Source organism: Bombus pyrosoma, linkage group LG6 (assembly GCF_014825855.1).
Source record: "Bombus pyrosoma isolate SC7728 linkage group LG6, ASM1482585v1, whole genome shotgun sequence".
In the NCBI taxonomy this organism is placed as follows: Eukaryota; Metazoa; Arthropoda; class Insecta; order Hymenoptera; family Apidae; genus Bombus; species Bombus pyrosoma.
In genome coordinates this window covers 10,124,468-10,151,776 of record NC_057775.1, presented here as the reverse complement: position 1 = coordinate 10,151,776, position 27,309 = coordinate 10,124,468, and the positions used below count along the sequence as shown (strand labels likewise).

The 27,309-nt window shown below is 35.9% G+C and overlaps 2 protein-coding genes across 10 annotated transcripts in view; one reads left to right on the top strand and one right to left on the bottom strand.

Annotated features, from left to right (window-relative positions):
• LOC122568378 (icarapin-like) overlaps positions 1–10,096 on the bottom strand; it is a 55,661-nt gene extending 45,565 nt beyond the window's left edge. The window contains exon 1 of the mRNA XM_043728059.1: positions 9,869–10,096. Within this exon, the coding sequence (XP_043583994.1) occupies positions 9,869–9,935 (67 nt within the window). The 5' untranslated portion in view covers positions 9,936–10,096. The remainder of the gene's footprint in view (positions 1–9,868) is intronic.
• Positions 10,097–10,141: 45 nt separating this feature from the next.
• The window catches only part of LOC122568367, a 64,838-nt gene continuing 47,670 nt past the window's right edge, over positions 10,142–27,309 (top strand). For 2 of the 9 annotated variants that reach the window (XM_043728037.1, XM_043728030.1), the window contains exons 1-3: positions 11,705–12,893; positions 19,159–20,345; positions 21,993–22,218. In XM_043728037.1, coding sequence (XP_043583972.1) covers positions 19,524–20,345; positions 21,993–22,218 — 1,048 coding nt within the window. In that variant the 5' untranslated portion in view covers positions 11,705–12,893; positions 19,159–19,523. The other 7 variants (XM_043728036.1, XM_043728035.1, XM_043728031.1 and 4 more) reach the window with 7 other exon arrangements.

Sequence of the window (27,309 nt, the reverse complement as noted above, 5' to 3'; positions counted from 1 at the left end):
TATTGATTTATTTCAATGAATTTAAAGAATTTAAAAAAATAATATTTATATCATCGCTCTTTTCAACTATTCGATTTATGTATTTGATAACCATGAGTTCTGAACGAATCATACACTCTAAAAGTTTCCTACAACCGTATCATTTTACCGCTGATGTACGTATTTATCGATTTTTAAAAAGCGGCAACGCCGATGCGATTGCCACGGCTTAAATGTAAGTTGCACGTAAGTACGTAGCTCGGAGATGGAACAAAAGTTCAATCCTAACACGCCTTTTCTAGCGATACATCGCAAGTTATCTGGGACACTGAACACGAAGCAGCTCGCAGATGTAAGTATCTCATGTCCTGTTAAGTACAGAGTATTGTCCTCGCGCAGTTTCCGGGAATTATAAATCCTCGGTGATGTGTTCAACCTATCGTTCCTTTACTTCCTTTACTTCTAACTTGCATCCATATTTTTCTATAAAATAAAATGAACTTCGTGACACGATACGTGCATAGAGATACTACAATAGTAAATCTATCCTTCGTAGATAAAGTCAAAAGTTTGTAAAAAATTCTAAGAACGGTAGAATAGTTATTGAAATATCTAATATTCAATTAATTGGAATATTGCACTATTGAAACGTTCTAATAACCTACTACTCTTTCTAGTATTAACGTATTTGATCGAGGAAAACGTTCATACGATGGAATACATAGGCCAACTACTTAGGATATAGTTTCGAACGATTTCGAGGATTGCAACGACAACTTCTCGGATTGCACGATAGCAAACAGGAACCTCGTTTCCTCTGAACCTTTCGAAGTGTCAGAAACACTTCAGCCGATCGACTTCGACTAATTTGCTGCAACGATACCGCGTATCGAGTCAACTTCGACGACTTTTGACCTCGGATGCATATTGCAACGTTCCTCGAGGTCATTCACCGATTTCTGTCTTGGTAAGATATAACAACACGTAGTAAAACGTTGCAACGAAGTAGCTTCTTTTGGATTCTTCAATTAGACTTTAAACAATCTGTGGATTTCCCTAAAACATTCCTACAATCTACTTTTTTCAATTAAAATAGGAAGATCTTGAAAGTAGAAATCAAGGTAGAAAGGTTAAACTATGAAATAATAAAAGATTGAACTAAAACAATTACAGGGAAGACAGCTGAAGCTTAGAAAATAAAAAGGCAAATCCAATTATGAAAGGCAGTATCCGTTAAACAATCAATTTGTAGGAAACCGACAGAAACTGTTGTCGTTTCCTACATTTGCTATATTTTGTGTAAATGTAACAAATGTACTGTTTCCTTGTAGCATTGAATCGAGGACTCAAAGAGACTGGTTTTACACTTCTTGCAATTATTGCCCTTTCCATAGTTGGACAGTAATCTAAGCTACAAAGATAGATCTGCAGAACGATTGAGACCTAATTGAGATCTAATGACTTTATTCTTTAATGAAACACTCACTCTACGCAATCTAATTTTGTCCAGTCATCGACAACGTCGTTCACCTACGAATTCTTCGTTTTATTCTTGACCGTAATGCCACATTCGCTCCGTACGACATCCTACGGATATATAGATTATACTTGATCCATTATACGGGTCATGGAAATTCAAAGGGATATCTACATAGGTGACAGGCTAAGCTATCTGAAAGATACGACTGTATCTTATCGCTCTCATCGAGCTGCTACAACTATCGTGCGTCCCGGGAGTTCCCATGATCATAAACTCAATCGCTGATAACGTCGCTGATGATCGTGTGCTAAATTGACCCTCCTGGAGAGTCTCGGTGGCAGGGCGAATGTGTTAGAGCCCAGCCAAGGGACAGTGGACTCGGTGAACGGATGCGGCGATCATCAGCGGAGAAAAAGCACGCCGGCCAGGCAAAGTGACTGGGGGTGTACCCCCTTTTTTCATTTAAATTACTCGAAGGCGGTAGTGGTGCGACGCGGCCGGCATACCTAATAGCCGCATATTGTGCGCTGCCACTGCCACTCAAGGCAAACCGAGAACACACTACTGCGTCAACGGCTGGCAGACCTGTTCGCGACAGGAAAATAATACCGAGTTCCTCATAATTCGTGGCTGCTTTTTGTCTACGGATATATAGGTGCAGGTGTACGCATGCTCTGGCTGTGTACGAGTACACGTTACATTATCACGAGAAGATCACGTAATCGTTTATCCAAATGACAGCGTATATTCTAGTCTACGCGAGTATTCCGTCTCATGGGAACTGAGGGTTGGCCTCCTCTTCGATGATCCATGCAAGAGGGACACGTCGTCGAGTGCAGTTGGTCGAGGACATCGCAAGAGCTGAACTTGACTGAGAGTTGAATAGAATAGGTGAAGAGTTTAAGTTGATTGAATGGCTGATTTGGATAGACAATGGATCATTCTAGTGGCTTTTACTAGTTGTCAAAGTAAGCTTTCAAGGTGAAGTTTTATTCGAGTTATTTGAAGGATATATTCGTGCTGTTAGGTTTGTATTAAGTTGAAGTTTCGTTCTGATGCGATAGTAGAAAGATAAAACTTGTTCGAATGAATGAAGATTGGCGCGCGTTTAATAGAAAACGTTGAAATGATATATAACTATTACGTTAGTTTAAGTTATTGAATGGATTTGGAAATTTATGAGTAGTAGAATACCTTGGAGGAAACTTTGCAAGGGAATATCTGTTGTAATTATATAATCCGTTAATATCTCTCGAAACTAATTAGACAAAGCGGAATAAATCGTAACGGAAATCTGATTCGTGCTGGTTCTAGAGATACGGCGTTTTAACATTCTGGTATGCAGATGACGAACAATTATAAACTGTTTATTCATTAATAAGTATATATACAGTAATTGTATATCAATACAAGCAACACAGTTCTTATACTTTGATATTTATTTTCTGTTAGCCCTCAACGGCGTAATAAATTACCAATGACTATCGTGGCAGTCGCTTTAAACAAATGTCAAAATCGCAATAAAACCTTGTGATTTTTCATAGCCAATTTTTAGAAACTTTTTAGTTAAATATAGAGTAGATTGAATGAAATAGTTTAGCGCACGCTGATTACAATGGTCAAATTAAAATTCAACGCAACGCGAAGCTTGCTCGAGCCCATATTCTTGCTGTTGTACCGCGTTTCAACGTGGAAGGTTATTAAGCAGGTAGATAGCGAGCAAAGGTACGTATACAATAAACTGGGCAACTGAGCGTGACACGAAACGGCGCGAGGAAGCGCAAACATCCATTTACGTTCGTAACGGATGCGTAAATACGTGTGCAGAGATAGAGGAATAAGTGGACGTTGAACGTTCCTGGCTACGTTCGTTGGCATATAAAAAGAAAGACAATACCTAACCAGTTGGCTCATGCTGGATAAACTAATTAACGATTGAACGATGTCGGAAGTAATTAGTCGCGTATCCTATTCGCGATATAATTAAATGCTGGCTAGCGAGGCCTTCACCCCTTTTGTCGCGAATTAATTTGTATATCTGCGCGATCCGAGCGGAATTAATTCCAGACGAACGAAAGTATGAATATCAATATTCGGTAGTAAAAAAAGACAAAAAATATGAAGTTAAATTTAACCCAAATCAAAGTGGTTTAAAAATCCAGAGGAGTTGGCAAAAATTGTGAAATTATTAAATAGAAATCGTCATGCCGTATTGAATGTACTGAGAAATTTTAAAGCTTATGGAAAAACTAAAAATGTGGGAGACCTCGTGTTACATCTGAACGTGACAGACGGGCAATTTTGGGCGTTGCCTCGAATTTTGAGGCGACTGTAAGGTCAATCATCGAAAATTTCTTTGAACAAAGAAAAATGATTGTGTCATTAAATTTTGTGCACTTCAAAGTATCGACGTTTTACATTGTAATAAGATTCATACAATTTAACCTTTATTGAAAGACAGATTAAAAGGCAATGACCAAGCATTTTTACATCTAAAATAATTTTGCAACTGGCTTTACATGAGTATTACTTCGTTTTATATACAGAACGATCATTACTAATTATGAAAGATGTCTAAAAAATTTAGAAGCACACAAACGTGCAAATATAGATACATGACTTTTCAATTAACGCAGATACGCAAATCTTGATTAAACTATGATTTCACATAATAGAATATAATTTGACTTACAATGCGAAAAATCGAAAAAAAAAAGATAAATCGTAAAAAGTAAATTGAAAAAATACTAAATTTAACTTCCCTATCACTAATTTTCTTTCACGGTACAAGTAATTTTACGGTAAAATATTTGTCATGTTATTTTCAAACGTATCGTTGACACAAAGAATAGCCTTTATGGAAGCAAGAATAAAAATGTGATTGGTTGAGTACACACCTACATCTAATTTAGTCTTCGTCTGTGTTGATTCTGGAACTTGTGCTAACTGGACGTTTCTTACGTACTTTTGCAAGTGCTGTATGATTTTGTATTTCGCAGATCTGTTTTTAAACCACCGCGTTGAAGACTTTTTATTTGGAGGTTTACAAAAATTATGAAAATAAAACTTTCGTTTAAAATATTGTAAGTGATACTGAACAAAATTAAATATAGTATAAATAGAATATAGTACAAGAGTTTTCGAAATGGATATTCTTTTTACAAACAACGCAGGCTTCAATTATCTCACGGTATAATGAAATTAAAGCAGAATATAATACTTTTAAAATTGGTAAAGTATATCAATATACTGTGTTATAACCATGAAATATATATAAATTTACGAATGTTTATGATGATATAAAAAGAAATTATAAAACAAGTTTAAATGTAAGCTGTGCTTTATTAATACATAGTGTATGAAGTTCTCCAGTCACTTCCGGTGAATCATCAAAAGATTATACCTATAAGTATGCTAACAATCAGGTGTAATACATATGCATTCCTAAAGTTCCAGTTAACTACAATACGACATGGTCTATAAATTACTTTGAATACACTTTAGTTGGTGAATATATGCTTCACAGAGATTTTTATCTGTATGTGTTGAGCAAATTGGAGTTTATCAAAGCCATATTGAGAGCATTGGAATGTTTGGATAAAATCAAAACCATTAAAATTCTTATGGAGATAATAGTTTCTTACTTATGGCTTGCGGATTTGCGTCTTATGCGTTCAGAAAAAATTAATCAAAAAGACAATCACATGATTTTATCACAAAAATAGATTTGATTTATAAAATAAAGATACGACAGTTAAAAAGTAATATCTTTTGCTATAATGTAACGATTCCCATTTTACATATAAATAATATCGTACAAAATCTCTAATCAACTAAAATTACCATCTACTCGTTTTTTAAATCTAAATTGACCTTAAAAATGCTGCAAAATAATATTTTTTGACGAAAACGTTCGTAAACTCTCAATTTGCATATAAGGTATATGTTTAACAATTTTTAAGCATTAATCATAATTTCAATAGCTTATTATCACATAGTATTATACCTGTTATCGTCCCTTGTCATTTTTGAAATTATGTTTACTATGATAAGTATTCACTATAGAAACGTGCAATTAATTCATAAATTTTAATGGTAGAGAAAGAAATAGAAACAGGTCAACGAAAGCATACAATAACGATGCTTGTTTCTCTTCAACCTGCAACCTATATAGCCCGGCAATTCTCATTTTTTCCCCTAGTTTTTCATCAGGACAGACAACAATGCGAGGCATATTTGCGGAATAATGAAGCAACCTGGCACACGGCGCGACAAAATCTTGACTGACAGGAAACTTGGATCAAAACACAACTGGAGTAAACTCCGGTTCGACGGAAATTCATCAGAACAATTATCTTCGGAATGAAATGGCACCAATTAAACGAGTTTCCCCCGTTCTTCCGAGCTTGCAAAAACGACGTCGGTACTAATTAGCAAAGTCCACGCTCCAAGTGAATTTCATACCAGGATCTACGAGTCTTGGATACTCCGCCAACTATTCTGGGCTGTCTTCTACCTCATAAACGATCCAAAGTGCTTTCAACAATACCACTCGGCAATTTCTTCCTGCGACAGAATACTCGCTTTTCCCTCTTGGACATTGGACATGCATCCAGATATTTGGTCAAAGCTAATTTTATCGCGTGCCCCTATTTTGCATCCCACATAATTTTCGCAAAATGATCATTTTTCAGAAATATTTTTAACGTAACGAAAATTTTACTTTTTACTTGATACTATCTATTACAAACTATAAAGTTCAATTATCAATTCAATTTTAACTACTATCTTATCAATTATCTTATCTCACACTATTTTTTACTTATCGTTCTTGTTTCTTTCTCAATATTGCAATTAACATTTTTCAATTTTTCAGAATTATCGATTGCCTGTTGGCATATAATAAATAATTCCATTTCAGTATAATTAGATATATGGTAAAACTTAATGACGATTATAAAATAAACTATCGATTAACAGTCATTTTTAATCAATAATTTACATTATTAAATTAATAACTATAGTTACTGTTATAACACCTATGTAATTATACTTAGCCTTATACATGTGGGAAAGAAGAACGTAGTAACGAATAAACTGTCGAGACGAACACAAGAACTTAATCAACGCTTTGAATACGTATTACGATGTAATCGGCTTAAAAAGAAACGAGGACTGACGGTTCACGTGCGAAAACGGAGACTGTTTATGTTAATCATTCGTTTTAATCAAGCTTTCAGACTATTTTAATTTTAACTACAAAGTAGTTATTTTTGTTCTTTGTTTATCTGTTTGGAGCTCCTATTTATTCACCATCTATGTGAATAAACTCAAAATTTACATTAAAAGTGTTGAGCTTTAGGTTTCTTGCGACCTTCTGTAAGGCACATTGCCTCTGCTTGTTTTGTAAATTGTGACATTGATTATAATGTCATATTAAATTTAATTAATTATTAAATTGACCTGATGATTGTTGTAGATATGCATAATAAGTAATCAGTTAAATAATTTGATTTTTGAGTTTGATTTGTTTATTATTTCTAAATTGACAAGGTGAAAATATGACTCGTATTTTAAAGAGAAAAGTAAATTATTATACTAGATTATGTGTACTATATGTTAAAGATCAGTGACGATATTGTGAAAGAACAATGCTATATTTGAGAAATTACTTAAAGGATTTCAAGGATTGTACATCTTTTTAAATACTTTAATTCGGCTGAAATGCAAACGTGAACGTGAAAGTGAAAACAGCACTTTTCAATCATGTCACTTTCAGTGACAATTTTAGAAGATATTCTTGGAAGAACATTTTCGAGGCTACTAGGTCCTTTGAATCAGTTGGAAAAATCATAATATGTATCTGAAACCACCGAATCTCTCAAAACATTGAAAAGATAGGAACAGTCAGGAACGTCAGATAAACTTTAAAATCAATATTATATACTTCGAATTCTTCAAGCTTTGAATTTGAAAAGTTTACTCAGAACCTAATCATTAAAACTTATAAATTTTTATTCTAGAGTTTAAACTTTCATTAGTATCTACCATAAACAAATTCTCATTATATTATTCTTTTAAATGGTTTCACAAAATATTTTTCACGTTAATGTTATAAGCAATGCGTTTAAATAAACAATTATCTTTATTATTTATTAATTATTAGTATAATTTACCTCATCTTCTACAATTGTTTACCAACTTCCTATTTTATTTCATATCCATTTTTCATAAAGTATTTATTGTGCTAAAATCCATTATTTTAAGTTCATCTCTCACAAAAACTACATTACTTATATTGTAACATGATACAGTAATCTGTATTACAAAATAGTCCAAAATATTATACGTAAACGAGTCTAGGTTAATTACAAGGTATCGACATTTAAGTAGGTAATCGTCCATAATACTTTAAGTACCATATTCTCTTTATTTTCTAATATTCAAAAAATGATTCCACGCTAAGAAAAAGCAATAAAATTATATGACTAATATCGTCGAAAGCTTCGTTGAAGCAATTTGAATTGCAACGTATTTAAGAGAATGATGCAACACTAGGCAAGATTTAAAACGTACAAGTTCAAATTTATACGCCATATTAAGGCGCGAATTATACTACAAAAGAAATAAAATAAACATATATGCCAATTGCTAATATTTCTGGCTCATTTTCTACCAACAAGAAGAAGAAGAAAACGATTATTTGGGCGTACGACCATACTGCATACAACTTTTCGCATAAAACTGTGTAAAACAACGGCAGGCCGACGCAGCTCTTGATTTGCGAAGTTTTATAGCAAGATGGCACTATTCCGGCAGGAAAATGCCCACTATGAGAAAAGTTAAGTCCATTTACAAATATGTACGCGCCTACGTATTCCGGAAACGAGAGATTTATAGACTTAAAGCGAGAAAATTCACGAGATTTTCTTTACTAATGAGTCTATCCTTCGTTAATGTATACAAATAGTCTATTGATATATTCAGTGTACATTACTATTATTTACACATATACATATGTACTGTCGATCGTAAGTACTGGGATATCTATTAATATCTAGCATGAATTGAATGCTTTTCACTGTCTCTAATTTCTATATATTTTATTATAAATCTGTTATTCCATTTGCATTATATGCATCTGATAATAAAATACTAAATAAAGCGAAATTTTTTAGTTTTCCAATAAACATAATGAGTAAGTATGAGAAATTTTCCGAGAACGAAATATTTATAGATATAAACTAAAACGAAAAATATTCGCGAGATTTTATGAATGAATCTATCTTCCCTTAATGTTGCACTCAATTTATATTATTATTATCTATGTATGGTACTCTCTAACCCCCCGGAAAGATCAATCCCTATTACTATTATATAACTCTACATCGTACTAAGTATTAGTCAAACGTTCCGAGAAGTTTCGAAAGTCTTGTATCAGGTAAATATCGAATATCGTGTGTGTCATTGGTAGTAAGAAGAACAATGTTTTGATACGATCAGCTTGTTTGATATTCTTTGACGAAACCGATCTATGTCGATCGAGCATTTGTTTTGGATGTCTCGAGTTGGCGTGATTGTTATGATGAGTCACACACGATACCGAATCGGTTTAGTCCCTGAACTATTTTTAGTAAATATTCCAAGTCGTCTATTCGTCACGAATATATGTAGGTATGTATGTAGATACATATGTATTTACATTATAGAATATAAAGTTGGCATCTATTATTTTAATAATGTTTAATTTAAAGCTTCTAATATTTTAACATTAAAACTATTGATAACTAAAAAAATATAGAGCTTATATTAAGCAAATCTAAATCGAAGTATTATAAAAAATATACATATAATACAAAAAGAAGAACAAACTTTCCCAATCCACAAATCCGATAGTTGTAGTATTAACGATTGAAAAAAGGAAATATAATTTAAAAGTTGAACGTTTCATACATGTATAACAAACAAGCTGCGATTAACGAATGAGCACTAACTTTTCGAACACTCTATACCTTTGTCTATACGTTTCGCCCCCGCACGTAATACTCGGTGCACGCATGCTCCTTTCGCTCGTAACAGCATTTATTCAGCTGTTACGCGACAAGATCACGAATATGACCTTAGCAATTGCCAAGGAATTCTATCGAGCGGGACTCTTTATTCACTTGTCCGTTCCCCTCGGAAAATTATTCAGTTGTTCGAGAACAACGAATTGAAAAACTCGATTCGTTGTAGAGTCGACAGAAACTAATTTCGAAGGTAATCCCGAAAGACAAACAACGATAACGACGGAGCGTCGAACGTGACCGGATCCATCTGTCGGCATAATTAGTCTCGGACAAATTGTCCCTTCGTACGTCACTCGTGTCGAATTTTTATGCTACCGTAACCACAAAACTGTGTACTCACCGGGGAAGCTGTGCGTATATGCGACGAAATACGCCGCGACTAGTAGAACTTCAGCAAAGGTTTTCATTTTTGTTTTGTCTGTTTGTTTTCCTGTCGCGCTGATTTAGAAAAGCCGCTAGCGGTAAGTTTCTGCAACGATGATTCGATTAGTACTGACGGGTTCGGCTTCTTGCGAACGAGATTGTCACACAACTCGCGAGGGGATCAAGGTCACTCACAGAACCAGCTCACTGAAACTTGCTGACGCTTTGCACTACGACTTTTGTCTCGCGCCACTCTATATGTGATCGTTCGCCTGTCGCTCGACCAATCATCGTGCACCTCGCCGTAATCACGTGAACCATTTGTCACGTGACTGTACGGCGCGCTGCTTGACTCATAGTACAACGTTTTTTCCCGGTATTACTAATTTACATTCTACTATAATACATTCTGCTGTGTCGCTACCGTCTTCAACAACTGTGTAAACAGAATGATCGCGACTAGTCTTTATAATTAATTTCATAGAGAATTGCAAACTGGCTTTGTTGATGTGATAATGATAGAGGACGATATGGACGATACTGTGAATATGACGAACAAGTTCGTTTTCCGTTCTGCGAATTTTGAACGTATGATTTTGCGTTAACTACTAGCTACGATTATTTGTGATAAATACGTTGGAGAATTAATGATACTCTAAGACGTAAAAGTCAGCCACGGCTATGTTATTTGTTCTATGAAATGGACTTAACGCATTACATTTCCAACCTTTATTGTGCATGCGCATCTGAACTGGAATATCGAGGAGAATTTTATAGTAATGAAATTCAATAACTTCTGTTTCAAATACAGGATTACTGATTCCGCTTGTCCGTGCTTGTATCATCAGGTAAGAGATTATATTACACGTATATGTACGAAATCTGTTAATAATTCTTTAAATCTCTATTTTCCGATTTTATTGCAATGGAGGAGCTATTTGTAAAAATCAAATGTAATTCATCCAAGATATTATCGTGGTAGAATAAAATATTGTAAATATTATAAGTACATAACAATATTCAATCATTTTCTTCTATTATATAAAATAATTTATTGAAATAATTGATCATACAATACCATATTGTATTCTTTCTAAAGGAAATATTTATAATTGAACGGAAGGTAAATTTCCTACAGATCCTTGATGTGAATTCATCGATGGGTAGCATCGGTTTATTCATCAGTTTAATTTTTCTAACCAATCAGTCTGTAATCACAGTGCGCCGTTAATTATAGTGGAATGAAATTATGTACATACATAAATCAGTTTCACCGTTTCACTTACTTTTAATCAGGATTGGCCCTTTTAATAAGGGGGCCAGATGCAAGAAATACTTTGGAGTCTCAAATAATTCCTTATCTGTAAAGAAGCATATTTTCTTGAAAAAATGAAGAAAAATGGACATAATAAAGAAAATAACACCAAAAAATAAGAAAATAAACATTAACATATTTAAATATGTAACCTTTTATTGTTATATCATCAATAATATTGAAAAAATTTCAATTTTTTATAATATTTTTATCAATAGTTAATATAACATGTGCGTTTAACGTTCTGCACACATTCTGATCGAGTTTACAAAATGAAATTAATTTTAACCAATTAAACATATTTCGTCCTAATTTTTTTTTTAATTATTTTGTCCTTTTTATGGGCTCCTGTATAACCTTGTTACATCTTCTGTGTAAACGGCCCTGCTTACAATCGTTCGAAAATATGTATTTTTCGTTTTCTTGAAATATCGAGGCAATGTTACATATCATGGAAATAAATTCAGATATAGGAAACAATGTCATCAATCATGTTATTTATTATCGAATGATTTGGTATTTCCGATATTACAAATAACCTTGGTAATGTTTCGAAGATAATTAATCTCACTCGGTACTCCGGTACTTGTAGGTATGTATAGCTACATTAACTACATACATGCTAATGATGTCTGTGCGTGCGTTGGTCTACCTTGAATTGTTATGTGCGGTAATCAGTCCATTCTGGTTCAAAGGTGAATTAGATTTCTCCGTGTTCCCCTACGACACAAGATGATGTACAAGATGTTTTAGAAATCAATGATGCAAGGAATAGTAATGAAGGTTAGTGGTGAAACAAACATTCTTTTCCACTATAACCCATTGTCGCTTCATTTTTGGAAAATAAATTTATTAAGATAGATGTCTATCATTTTTGTAAGATTTCCATAACGCTGTTCCTTTTTTGAGTTTGCATTTTTGCAATAATTGATAGTATTAGAGATATATTATTTAATATAATAATATAAGGATAAAGTAACATAACCTAAATATGGCCGGTTGTCGCACCACATATTCAGCGTTCGTAGCCACATTAGTATGCAAAATATATCGCTATATAAGGTAGAATAAGACATTAGGAACGCGATTCAATAATTAATGTTGTCGTGATATTCAAAATGGAAGTTTTCATTTAATAAACGTTCGCAAAATTTCAATAACATTGCGAATGAATACAATTTCATTAAAAAATTCTTGTTCATTTAAACGTCAGTCATTCATGCCAGATTGATTTGCACGTTCTACAATTTACAATTTACCTCAATTCATCTATACAAACATTACGTAAAAAAACGCACGTCAAGGATACCTTTGCAGATATGCAAATATAACTGATCATTTCATATCACCACAAGGAAAGGTTAACTGTACATACGATAGCAATGTAATAACTGGTTGTAATCGTAGAATAAGAAGAGTGTACACTTTTAACCTTGTTTTCACCGAACATATGCAAGTGTGACACTTCATGAATTTCAAAAGTCATTATTAACGAGTCCAGACATTCGACAACGTGGAAATTTTTTTTTGTAACCAGATACAAACAAGACCGTGTAATCGTCGACGGATGGAGAATTTGTCGACGAAACCACGTAGTTCCTCTTAACTAATGATGCAATTCCAACAGGTCATTGAATACGCGAATGTTTCAAACGATCGTGCAAGTAAATGGCCTACAGTGTGAATCGTGAGTACTTATGCGAGCTGTTACGACGCACGTTAAACGATCATACGGTCGTGGAATATAAATGGGAAGTTTCATTAACGACGTTGCACGTATGTTCCGTCGAATTTTCGAGATGCTACAGTTGCTTGGAAACCAGCACTGATTTCGCGAAAATGCGCCCCGTGGATCGACCGTGATGTCGTATTTCATCGTTGTTTTTCGTTTCGTGTCCATTTCCTTCGATCTTTCCGGTCGAGTATACGATTACGATTTATAACGTAGAAAATCTGGAATGGTGTTCGAGCAACCATGAGCGATCGGTTTGATCGTGCATCGAGTTAACAAAGCGAAATCGTTCGAGAAATATGTATTACATTTTCGTTGCGATTTTGCATAATGCGATTGAATAAAATTTACGCACGCGACGTGTTCGACTGTTACGTAATATTTTCGCCAGAATTCGACATAATGTTCGAAACGTGGCAATCGTCGATAATTTATGTGTTATATTAATAGTAACAAAGGCACATCGGACAATGATTTGAAAAATAAAATAAAATCGATTTGCGATAGGCCAGGCGACAAAGCAGTGTTACCAATTTTCCGATATCCTGTAATAATGCTCGAACGATTTACTTCCTCTATTTCGTGGCGTTTCTCCGTGATGGCTCGTTGAAATCGTGAAATTCAAGCGTAGAATGAATCGAACGATCATCAGTTGGCGTAGATTTATTTCGAAGAGAAGACCAGGCGTCGGCGTTAATTTGGTGTCTCGTAAAGTCGTAAACAACGTGGCTTGCGTTCTAAATGTACGAGGATTTCCGGTGTTTTATCGGAGACCATAAAGCCGTGTGTTACGATTGTGCCCGTCGATATCCTGATCTTCGTCGCGAATGACTTTCTAGTATGATCTCTTTTGCAACAACGACAGTTCCTCTTTATTTTTTTCTCTATTCTTTTTTGTTCTTTTTTCATCTTCCCGTTTTATCAGTTGCACCACTCACAGAAACGAAGTGATAGACCGTTGGTTGCGACATACGATTCTTGTGCTTCATTCGATCACTTTAAAGAATAACAAAACGGAATCGATTGCGTTACTGTATAATGTATGATATTATGTAGTAGGTTCAAATCAAATTATTTTGTAGAAAATTATCTTTGTGTTCATTACCATAATACTAATCTATTAATGATGTTATTAATATAAATTTTCTCTTAATACCATTTATTTTTTAAAGCACTCTATTTTAACTGCTATTTCAAACGATAACTGTTATCTTTATTCACCTCACCTATGTCACTGTCATTTCCGTCTTCTGCTTTTAGTTTCTTTCTTTCTCTAGTTATACTTTTGTACTCGTTATTATCTCTACATCATTTCCAGGAAGTGAAAATAAAAAAATTCTAGTCTTGTAAATATTAGTTCTAAGTAAGGATAGTCTTTTATTAATGATTTCCATTTCGATAATCGCAATTTCCAATAGTGAACAACGATATACGTAATCCATAATTTTAATTCCTTGCGTGTAAAAGAAATTAGTGATTAGATATCATGATCTACGAGCAAAGTTCGAATAAACTTCCTCCATTTTATAGACGTATAAGATCCACTTCTCATTCACGAGCAGAGCTGTTAACTCAGAGAACATCTGTACATGTAGTTGCAGTAAACTTGGATTTCTCTGTCGTTAGCGAGTAATAATTTGCGAGTGGAAATGTATATATGCACAAATAAGAGATAAACGTCTAACGTTCTTACAATCGTAGTGCTTGATGAAACGAAGGAGGAACGAGTTTCGTTGTTAAATATACATACGTTTTCGCAGGATTCATGTCACAACGTTAAATTTATTTGCTTGACTCAAGACTACCACTGTGGTCTCTTTGTTTACCCAGTTTCACAAAATAGTCTATATTAGTCTACGTGATCGTAGTAGCTGCATTGTACCCGAGATGAATAATGTTAATATGACGCAATCGGATTTTAGCTTGCTGTAGATACAACCGCGATTCATTATATGGATAAAAAATTAATGATATAGGAATATTTCCTGGAAATGAAGCTTGATTCAGAAGAAAAGAATTGTATACAAGTCTCAGTTTTTCCGCAAAACTTTTCCAGTATATTTTATAAGCAAGGTTAAGAGAAAAATGCTATATTGTATTTGTATTTATATTTATTACCTCTTGCCTTTCGGCTTCGGGAGGCTCCCGATTTTATGCATGACTCCTTACAAATTCTATATAATTGCCTTCCTTACATTATACTTATTCTAACCTTACTCTTTACTTATCGCTATATAAACCTTAACTAATCGTCTAAACAATTAATTCAATCAATCCTAAATTCTTAGTAACCTTCTAACAATTATACTTTGGTCTGATTCTCATTTTGTTTCTTGGCCACTAAAATCATCAGATATCTCACCAATGAATTTTCACTTGTGAGAAACTGTGATAGAAAAAGTTTGTGAAACACAAATTAATACGCATCAAGAGTTAATGCAAAGAATTACTATTTATTATATTTATTATATATACTTATTATATTCGTATATTAATTCGTACCTATTTTACGCAATTAAGGATAGTTTCCTTCCCATTTCCCAATAAGAAATTGGTAATACAATAGACTATATTTCTCATAGATGCCAGTCTTGCATTCTTAATAACAGGCTACAATTTAAAATGGTATTATAATGTGAACCGATAATCAACTCCTATGTGTTATCGAAGAAGAAGATAACCCATTGTCGTTTCATATTTCTATTGTAACTTACTAACGAAGCGTTTAGGAGTCTATGTTTATAAAATATTTTTTTCTTATTTTTGGTTATGGACTGCACCGGTAAAGTTTTGTGGGAAGGTACTGAAATACCCTGTACGTGTTTAGGAAAACATTTTTGCTGGAAACTTGGTTGGAGAATTCGTAGAACTATTCTGTAAGAACAATTTTTTGGTAACTTCAGCTTGTCGTGAAATATTCCATCGTTTCCAACTAAACGAAATGCCCTGTATACCTACGTAACTTTGTTAGTGAGTAATATGTATATGCCAAATATTTTTGTCAAACTGTAAGTCAGCTATTTCGAACGGTGTTGATAATTTAATTTTATTATATATATTTAACGTTGCTTCAACAGCGGAGGTCATTAGCAAAGCAGCACAGTTAACAGTCTATAATTTTAAATACAATTTTGTATATATCAGGAATCGAAGAAGGTTCAGCAGATTTTGGCTAGAATCCAACAATTTGATCATATCATTAGACGGTTTAGTAGTTCTCCTAGCTTTAAGTCTGCTATATTGTAGTATATAATATACAATTACTTTAACATGAAATTGTGTATCAAGAAAAAGCGATTGTACGATTACGCAACTGTCTGGAACGTAATCTTAGGGTAATATTTGTTCCCTTATTAGAAATTAGGACATTGGTTGGTATCTATGGACAACGACAAAAGCTTTGTGTGAAGAGTGTTCGACTGAATATTTCTTAGATAATGTGTCGTCAGGCTGTTCCTCATTATCGGTTAATGGTGCAATGATAGTAAGTGTGTTTCTCTGAGACTGGTACCAGCACCATTGTGCGACGCAAATGTTGAGTCATCACGGCTGAAAATATCGTAATTACACCGTCCGTTTACACACGTATATTTTCTCCTTGACTGTATGCAGTGTACCTGCAAATGGTGACGTGTCTAGAACATTCGAGCTTGAACTGCATGATTTGCTCGCGGAAAGAATAAAGTAATGCATCGCGACCATTTCAACTCGCTTCCTTTAAATTGTGGTTATTTCCGTCTTTATCGGAGCTATATTTGAAAGTCGTGGTTCGAAATTTTAATAAAAGAACGTTATTCGGACAGAATGAGACATTTCTATTTCTTCGACGTTTAATTAAAACTTTAAATACGAAGTAGTCATTTCCTCGAATTTAATAAATATGTACGAATAATCCTTCTTCCTTTAATTTTCTAATTTTATGAATAACGAAGATATAAGCATTTAGATGCTGAATCATTGCATAGTAATAATATGCTTTGATTCGGTAACGTAATATTGCGAATTAACTTTCGTTAAAATAAAAAAATTTTAATTAATTATTCAAACGAAGGAAAGGTATGATTTCTCCGGAGGTTTCCAATTATTCCAATATTCTGATTATTCAATTTTGTCTAAACACTCAGAAGCTTTATCGTATACGATGACTGTCAGGAAACCGCTCTGAACATCTCGAGGACAGATTACGTTCTTGATGTAATTTACTTAGTAATCATATAAAATAAATCTTATTGTGACAAAGTGTCACTCATTGTTCCATGAGACTTCGCTCGTTAATGAAACATCGTGAACTACCTCGTATTGTATGATCTTCGCATTGATAATAACTGACTCAGTATGTTCTGTTTCTAAGTTTTGACAAGATTGGGGCAAATTTTGGCAAAACTAATTTTCCTATCGCTCAAAGGCTTTTTACGTCTTAACCAAACTTTATTATTAAATCCCGCAATTACAAATATATTAAGTTGTGAGACAAATTTACTCAACAATGTTTCATTATCGATTAAACGATTCTACAAAAGAATTACAGTTCACGGACAGCGAATAGTAAAGTTTGTTTTAAGTAATTGGTAAGTTACATTAAGACTCTGAGATTCCTTTCCGATCTTCAAAATGGCTGGACGTTTCCGAATGCATATTCCTCCAAGACATCTTACCATAGTTTCTATTTTTATTCCCAAGAAATATTTTATAATCAGTTTACTAACTCCCGACTGATTCAAGTGATATTGATTGAATAATTTGCCACTTGGTTATGAATTAAATAAGATTTAATATGAAATTGTTCGAAAATTTTAAATACAACTTTATCAATTTCTTCTCTATTATATAAAATTATAATCATTAGCTTTCTTTCAAATCATAAAAAGAATAGTACATGTTAACGTGTGATTCATTCTTCGCGTTCACGATATAATCTGAACACATCAATTCGTTACGTATTCCTACAGACGAAACATTATTTTCTTTGAGAAAAAGACAAGCGAAGCACAAGTTGTTAAACTGCGCTAAATGTACATTTTTTTTTCATTGATCTTTGCTTTTTATGATTTGCACGTGATCTGCTCTTATTCTTCTCGTAGATATCCATTCAGAAAGGCGTTTCCCTGGTTCCATTCATTCAATCGACGACAATATGTCGCGACACAATCACGCAATCATAGCACGCTGTCGAATAACATTGTTCGTTTCTTTCCGTAAAAGATTCATCGTTAAACTGCTATCGCGGTTAAAAGTCCTATCGAAGTTAAAAGTCTTTACAGAGGGAAACATAATATTTCTATTACTCTCACTATGTTCTTGGAATTTTTAGATTCCAATCTTGCTTTCGCGATAATAAACAGAAAGACTTTCAATGTTGTAAAGAGAAAGTGTAACTAACATAGGAGCGAGAAGGCATGCATACTAACAACGGATACTTCATATTTTGTTAAAAAATAAATTTATGTACTCTGCTACATATTCTTTCATTATGAACATATTTATTTAGTTATTGAAATAAAACTGATCAAAAATTGATATAAAAGCTGAAATTATACAAAAAGAAATAAGAAGAAAATTGATATTATACGTATGGATATCTATAAATATATATATATACATATTGACAATGATTTTGAAAAATTGAATTTTTATTATGAAAAATTGTTTTCGAAAAGTAAAAATTCCTTGTATTCGACAAAAAGAAAAAACTCACGACTTTCTCTGATCTTACACAATGAAATGAATCTGGAATCACAGAAAGCGAATATTTCCGTCAATTTCGTGCAGTTTTGCCTTCATATTTTGCAAATCACGTCCACTGTCTTCCATGTTTTGCGCACTCTCTTAATCGGTTTCTAAAATTATCCGCGGGAACATAATATTCAGACGTCACAATCTGTGTTAAGGTCGAGCGAAGGAAAAGTAGAGCGAATATTCGCTCGTCACTCTCGAACTGCATTTCACGCGAAAACTTTATCGACAAGCCGATGTTCCAAGGAAAAAAGAATGAAAAAGCGAAAAAGCATAAACTTACGATAGCTTTATGAAAAAATAGATTAAACAATAAAAATAGAATAACAATGTCTTAGAGAAATATTATTCAAGGCTGTATCGACGAGAAAAATAGGTTTTGACACAGAGCCGAAAGTTTAGATATTACCCAGTGACTCTCCCGTGTCAAGCAGAGCCAGGCACTGTTTATAGATTACCACCGGGCGTACACTGTTGGTTGCTATAGCTTGAAGACTGTTTTCCACCTGTGTGCCACCTTTCGTCGGCACGAAGGAATCTCTCAAGGGTTGTATCCAGCGTGGGGGAGTCGATCACGGTTAGCCACACAGCGAAGTAACCCCGTCCACCAGGATAGAACTGTTGAAAAATGGAAGAACCCTTATCTTGGAGGATACCTGAAAGCACTCGACGAGAATCCCATTCGGCTGGCAGTTGATAAACCGAAGGAAAGGATCGTGGAAAGATCGTAGGCCTATCGAGAGTGGCAGGTAAGAAGTAAAAAGGAAGGAAGAAAAAGCGTGATCTAGAGTGGACAAACGTCAAGAAAAAGACGTTTCGAGGACGTGAAAGAGCGTAAAGAGGGATGTCTGAATGGGTGGTGTCTGCTCGTGTCGAGGTCGCGGTAGCCAGGTAAATGCTGGCTCGATCCTTGATCGAGTGATCAGTCATGCGAGCGACGAGGATCAATGTCTATTGTATCGTCTGGCCAATTACAAGAAGGGCGGCGAGCTGATCGAGTCGTACAATCAAGGTGGCCAAGCGGAAGTGGAAAAATTGATCAGGGAACAGTTCGGTGTACTGATGTACGCAGATGGGAAGGGTCAGGCGATCAATCGGGCGGAATATCTACGTTGGAAATTCCGTGACCTCGAGCAAGTTGTGCTGCCAATAGAGGCTTCTTTGTCACAGTTCGATCCTCTGGCTCAATGGAACGATCATGAAGCATGTTGGCAGATGCAATATAGAGGATCACTCGGAGAGACTCTTCTGCATGTCCTGATCATATGCGATACCAGGATACACACACGACTAGCGCGTATTCTGCTTAAGTGCTTTCCACGATTGGCTATTGACGTAGTCGAGGGCGAGGAGTACCTCGGCGCTAGCGCTCTGCATCTCGCTATCGCGTACAACAATAATGAACTGGTTCAAGATCTCGTGGAGGCGGGTGCGATTATTTCTCAGAGGGCGATAGGCAGCTTTTTCCTGCCTAGGGACCAACAACGAACGAATCCAGCTAAGAATACGGATTACGAGGGATTAGCATACCTAGGAGAGTATCCCCTTGCCTGGGCTGCTTGCTGTGCAAACGAGAGTGTTTACAACTTATTACTCGACTCTGGCGCTGATCCCGACGAGCAGGACTCTTTTGGGAACATGATACTACATATGGTAGTCGTTTGTGATAAATTGGTATGTACTTGTTAAATTTGTTTATACCGTACGTCATCCTAAGCAAATTTTAATTTGAATTACTGTTTTGTTTCTGCAATATTCTTTGAATATTTCTATTTCACTGTTTCGAGAGGCATATTTTTCTATATTATGCAAGTTGGTTAATCGAACGATATCTTGTACAAGTATATATTCAAGGTATATTATTCAAGGTTCAATTCGTGGTAATAGTTAATATGCAATGCTTTTTTTATTTTTCTGATTCTTTTTCACCACATCTTTTATACCACATTCAGTCGCATAAGATCTCAAAGAAAACATTCTTACAATATTTTCCTTAATAAATTATTGACAGAACTACTTCTTACGTATATGTATATGCATCTATTCTGTATAAACATCGCATCATAATTCTCGAAGAAGAAATATCTATTATTGTTTGAAATTGTATGTCTAGAGAACCTTGAACAATAACTTACGATTGTTTTTTACAGAAATTTTTTAAACAACACTGAGCACTTGAATTCCTTGTCCTATAGCATGAGTATACCTAACTATAATTCATACATGATAAACAGGAAGCATATCGACGAAAATTTAAAAGAAGATTTCGCGATCTAGCAAATGTAGACGTAGTCGCAGTGTTTAAAAACCTAATTAACTCGTCTAGACATAAAAGCTTTATAAGATAAAGGATTAATAAGTCTCATACGGCTTTAAACGATAAAATCGAATTAGCATTCATGACTCCAGATAGAATATATCGAACGAACAGGCGAATTAATCGACTCACCATAAATATTATTTTGCGTATCGGTAATTTCCATATAACGTAATTAAAAATAGTTTACTCGGTTATCTGGTGTAACAACGTTCTAATAAAGGTTATTTGTTGGCAAACCGGTCAAAAATTGATCGCTATGTTGATTTCTTTCAAAGGAATCGGAAAAAATTTCAAGCTGCAATTTACCAATATTTTTGCCAGACCTTTTTTATCTTTTATTCGTAGCTATCTACATTTTTTCACAAGGTTATATCGGGTTTCGTGGAAATCATGATCCAACCAAGTCGAAAGTTATTTCGGGAGAGTATGTATCTTTACAATTCGTGCTACATTGATAAACAATTAAATATAACAAAGCGACGGTGTATAAAAATGGAACATCGAGTATTCGAAAACTCGGTTAACTACGATTTGATCTGTTTACATATACATACGCAGACATGCAGTACCAAGTCCATGCGACTTTAACCTCGTATGACTTCTTCATTCTTTTGAAAAGACAGTAAAAAACAAAACAGTAGAGGGATTACGCTTTTATATGTATACATTTTAGACAAATAAAACCACATTTTTTTTCAACCCCCGTAATACAGTCAACATCGCAAGTCTCTTCATAATATTCATTTTCATTTTTTTTATCTTTATTGCTTATTTCATTATTATGTTACGTATCTAATATTACAATATCGTACACGAACATTCTATCCGCTATTTACTTGCAACGAATATATAAAAAAAGAGAGAAAAATCGATATCACTGATTCAATGCAAACGAATACCATCTTAAACAAGAGACCACACAGCATGCTGGTCTCTTTTTCTTGGACCATCGAGAAAGATTTCCGCTAAATCGAGTACAATAGCACGGTTGTATAACGCAGGACATGTTCGGGTATGCCCTCCGTCATCCGAAGCTTCCTGCTCGCAATGGGATCGTGAATGCCGCCGGACTGACCCCATTGACGCTCGCCTGCCAGCTGGGTCGCGCAGAGGTCTTTCGGGAGATGTTGGAACTGTCTGCACGAGAATTCTGGCGTTACAGTAATATCACCTGCTCGGCATATCCGCTGAATGCACTCGACACGCTGTTACCTGACGGCAGAACAAGTACGTCGTAATGCTAATCGAATTACACGCTTTCGAGAATTGTCGTCCGGGTTTCGTCGTCCACGAGCAACGTTCAAGTGGCCACTCACTTTGTGATGTGCCTTCGTATAACTGTCAAGACTCAAGGCCGAATCGTCTTTAGATCGTTTCCTCTATTTCGGTGGAAAAAAGGGGACACGGGTTTTCCGGTAATACCATGTAATTGGCTCGCCTTTTTCGAATCCCGATCGACACCTCTTGATTGATTTTCGGAGGGAAATACCGGTGCTTTGAAATCAGTGTTTTGGGAAAGCCGGAAATTTGTAGCTGCTTTGGGACCTTTAATTTATGGAATTGCCAGATCGCGCGAATATGGTTGGTAATAGACGATAAAATATATTCCAGTTTTGGTTTGATATTTAAGGTACTAACGATTTTTCGATGATACCAGCGCTCGTGGAGATAAAATATGGGTTAAAGAAGAGCACTGTGCATGATTCGAGCTCGATTCGATATGTGATTTTACGCGTATGTGGTTGCGCGTATGATATTATTCTTTGATACGAGGAGGAAATCATAAAAACCTTGAAGAGAATTTCTGTGCGAAAGAGTATTTAAGATTCAAAAATAATTGTTTTATTTTTAAATAGTTACGTTTGTTCGTTTCTAGTAACAGGTACATACTTTACTACATATCGAGTGCAGATCGAATAATTTTAATAAATGACGAACAATATTCGTCATGGATTTCGAATTGCGAACATCTTTCGAAGCACCGTTGTATTTTATTTTTTGAACTTATTTATATGTAAATAATACAATAGTAAAATTTGACGTAAACATATTTCAAACATCGGTAAGGATTGATAGAAATAGAAGCAACTGTTGACAGCTCTATCCGTAATAGTATAAAATAGCTTAATTCTGATACATTTTCAGTTAACTTGAGCGCAGCGCACGTTTGTAATTTTAAGTTCCACTACTGTAACAACTTTCCGCTACTTCATCATTTAAGTTAGAATTGACACCGTGCTTCTATTAAGTATACCTGGGAACACCAATGCAATAGAATAGATATTTAGAATAGAGCAGTTCAAAGTTTATACAGACGAAAATATTTAGTATTCTTGAGGATTTAAGTATTTAATTTATATTTATTATTACACTTTCTTGTCAGCGAAAACATTGGAAATTTAATCGATGTTTAAGCTTTTGATATTTTCTACTAGCGATAGATGTATTGCAATCTTATTTTTAGAATTAAAAACTGGATGCTACGTGAATTGAGGATCGAACGAAACATTCTCCTTATTTGAATAGAATTTTTCTTTTTTACAAAACAGGATTTCTAATTAAACAGTTCACGAACGTTTATAAAAGTGGTTGACGAAAGACATATGATTAGAACGTTACGAACTTTCTTACGGAACATGCGAATCTTTTAAGATTTTTCGTATGGACTTTCTAGATTTTTAAGAACTTTTTTAAGAATTTTGCGGATTTTAAGCGTTCACATTGACGAACTTTATCGACTTTGTCAAGAATTTACTCAGACTTTGTACGCATTTGAGAAAGACTCGTTATAACACACGTTAATTGCGATTATTACCAAATACTGAATCAAGAAACGAGCAATCATATAATTCGATCGTGAGACCTCGATATCCATGAGCAATCACATTACTCGCGATCGTCGTTTAATTTCCATGAAATTCGTCTTCGATAGAGAGATGCACCGTGCACGGAGCTAAGTCCCGTTACCATGCCACGATCTGCATTTAAAGAGCCCGGCAATCGGACTTCTGCCAAATTGTATCGAAGTTCCCAGCAGTCTCTTGAGCCTGCCTGCTTTCCTTCCCTCTCACTCATTCACCTTCGAACTCGTGCAAAGTGGATGTATCCATCCACGATTGGCGAGTTTTCTAGACGTTTCGGTGATTCATGGAAAGCAAAGAAAGAAACGGAAGGGAAAGACAGAAACAGCAAGATAGAGAGATAGAGAGAAAGCAAAGATGCCAGTGTGAAGATTGTGCAACGTTGGGAATACCACCCTCGAAGAGGAGCGCGGAAACGGTGTAAGAAGGAAGACAAGGGAAGCGGGTCGTTGCAGGATGCAATTACGGCCATTTAACGAAGTTTCGAGATTAGCCGCGGACGCGGAGTTGGGTGCTCGCGTTTCATTTAGTTTCGGAATCCATTATCCTTTCACCCAGCTCTTCCTCCAACCTAACCTCACTACCACTTCGTATCCACCATCGTCTCTCCACGCTCCTTTCCTAGCCGTGTCCGTCTTTGTCATTGCGGCGTGAATGTCATCCGATGGATTCACCGATAGCTGAGTCGAGACGAACCTACCGACTAAAGGATGGGGATGACACAGGGCGGAAAGAGGGTAACCATGCCGTTGGTATATATGTATAAGAGAGGGTGAACTTTGGGCTTGCTCTCCTTCCAGTGGGAACGCTTAATTACTCCGAGCCAAGGCCAGCTAGCCAGCCAGCCAGTCAGCCAGCCAGCCAGGCAGCCAGTCAGGGTCCGTCAGTTGGTTAGCCGGACCAGTTCAGTCCGCTGGGTAAACCAGTCTGCTAACCAAGGTCCAGACTTTTCTCCTTATTTTCTTTGCCGTTTCTTCGCTCTTTCTTCCCTGTTCGAGCTTCTCACGTTTGTATTTGTCACGTGCGCCGTGTTCGCGTGAAAGAGGGGAAGCCTTCGAAAAGAGACTTTACAGGGACGTCGCAGTTTTGAGGAGTCGCGTTAATTCCTTTGTTAAAGCCTTTCGGCCGTCCTTTGTTGGCATCGTGAGAATTCCTCGTGGATCCTCAATGACACGAAATCGTCGAGACCTTCTTTCACCCGCCGTTGTATTTCCTTTCTTCTTTCGAAGAATCTTCTTCTTCTTTCGACGAAGGGGACTAAGATCTCCAAGGGAATACAAGAGAAACTACAGGGGTCGAAAGGGGAGACAGAAAAAGCATACAGACCACCGGGAAAACAATGTTTCGTCCACGTGTCGTCATTATCGATCATGTAGAGGGAGGGACAGAGAGAGAGAGAGGGGGGAGGAGAAGGAGAACGAAATGGGGAGGAGCAACTAAAAGCGATAAAGTTGATCGATGATATTCCTAACGCCTCTTTGTTCTCTATCGAGCGGCTTGACACGAAAATTCATCAGGTGTATGCGTTCACAGGGACAGAGGTTTCCTGATATAATCTGTCGCGCTATTACATCACCAGCGATCGACTTTTGATGTTCCCTGATGAAATTAACCTCGGAAAGATAGCTTAAATCGATTACTGGGAACACGGATGGCCGCCTCTGCTGAAATGTTAATAATTATCCGGGCGCACCACTTAGGGATGATTATCAGCGATAGCGAATCGTTATTCAACTTTGGCTCAACGTCCGTTTTTGCGGGACTGGTCGACCACCTCGGTCCACTCGTTGATCCATAGGATGACCATAGGTGAAGAGAGAACAGAGAACCGTCAGGGAAAACTTCTCGTGAGGTTCGTGCCGAAGTTGGATATAATTACGAGTTGCGGTAATGACCGCCTACTGTAGAGAAGTTCGTCGTGTGCGCGAACTTTGAACACCCTGTTCGACACAGTGGCGATGTATCGCCGAAAATTCAAGATTGGACGACAGCAACTGTCAGACGTAAGACACTTGGATGTACGATGTATTTTCCGGTACGTGTAACATATCGTGTGAATAAATTGTGGTTGATGAAAATTTGCAAAAGGCAATTGATAGAACTTGGTGAATGTATGGGTGAAATCACAAATGCCCCGAGAAGACTCCTTTTGTCTTAATGAAGCGTGCTGGAGAGTTTGCACTACAAAAGTTTTATGGATGTTGCTGAAACAGGATAAATGTACGTGCAAGATAGCGATGGAGAATGTTGTATAAGTTCTTGGTAAAAAATTTGCCAAGAAAGTTTTAAAGAACGAATCCTGCGATAGAATGTCACCTTAAGACACGGATTTGCTAGGAAGTTTAGTTATTGATTTAATTCGGGTTTGCTTGTCTTAAATTATCGAAAAAGGTTTCTCGTTACTGAAGCTTGCTATTATCGATAGAGAGAAACTAGTTTATGTCCTATTTTCTTTCGTGAAATTGGACAGCTCTGCATCTAAAAATTAAAAAATATTCTTTGCTTAGCTTAAAACATTTCATTTCACATCATTACTATTACCAATACCAAACAGTACTCGTTTAATAAGCTTCTGTAAATTCAGGAATATTTCTTTCTTTTATAGAGTTTTGTTCAACAGTATTAGCAGTTTCAAATCGAACTATATACTTGATACCTCTTAAACTCCATCATTCGACTTAAAACATTTTAATCTGCGTGATTATCGAGGGGACGTATCGGACAAGTACAACGTCGCATAGATATTTGGTCGCAGATCGAATTGATCGATCTTATAACAGCGTTTAAGCTTCGGCGGAACATCAAAGTGGCCAGTCAAATTAATATTCGCGCACTACCCACGAACCGTTAAATGCTTAGTTAATTGAATCTCACTATGGGGGCTCCATATAATTCGGAGGTGCGAGAGAAAAGGAACGAGATAGATCCGGTCGTCCGAAAGCTCTAGCATCGATTCGATCGGCGTAGAAGACAGAGCCGGAATGGAAAGTTTCGGACCGGATAGAACGGGGACGCGGATATTCGTTGCCATTTTGCTTGCACATCTGAAATTCAATTTCCCAGCCAAAAGCTGTCGGGGAAGTTCCCATCAATGGCGGCTCCGCTGCCGCCGTCGCGGTGGAGTGTGAAAGAGAGAAGAATGGAGATTGACAACAGACGCGAGCGAACGTTAAAACGTTTCCTTGAAAATATCCAATGGAACTGCGAACTTTCCTGACGCTTTAAGCTACCGTGAAAGCAGCTTTGTTTGGGTCGACGACTGATTAAAGAGTCTGAAGGCAAGACGATCGAGGTGAGACGTTGCTATCGCCATCGTGCGAAGAATTTGACGCGACACGGCGCGACTAGTCGAGACGACACGCGAAAAGGAAAACGAATCCGATCGATGAACGCGCTAAACTTTACCAAACTTACCGACGATGAACGCTTAATATTTCACGGCGAAGTCAGTTGAACA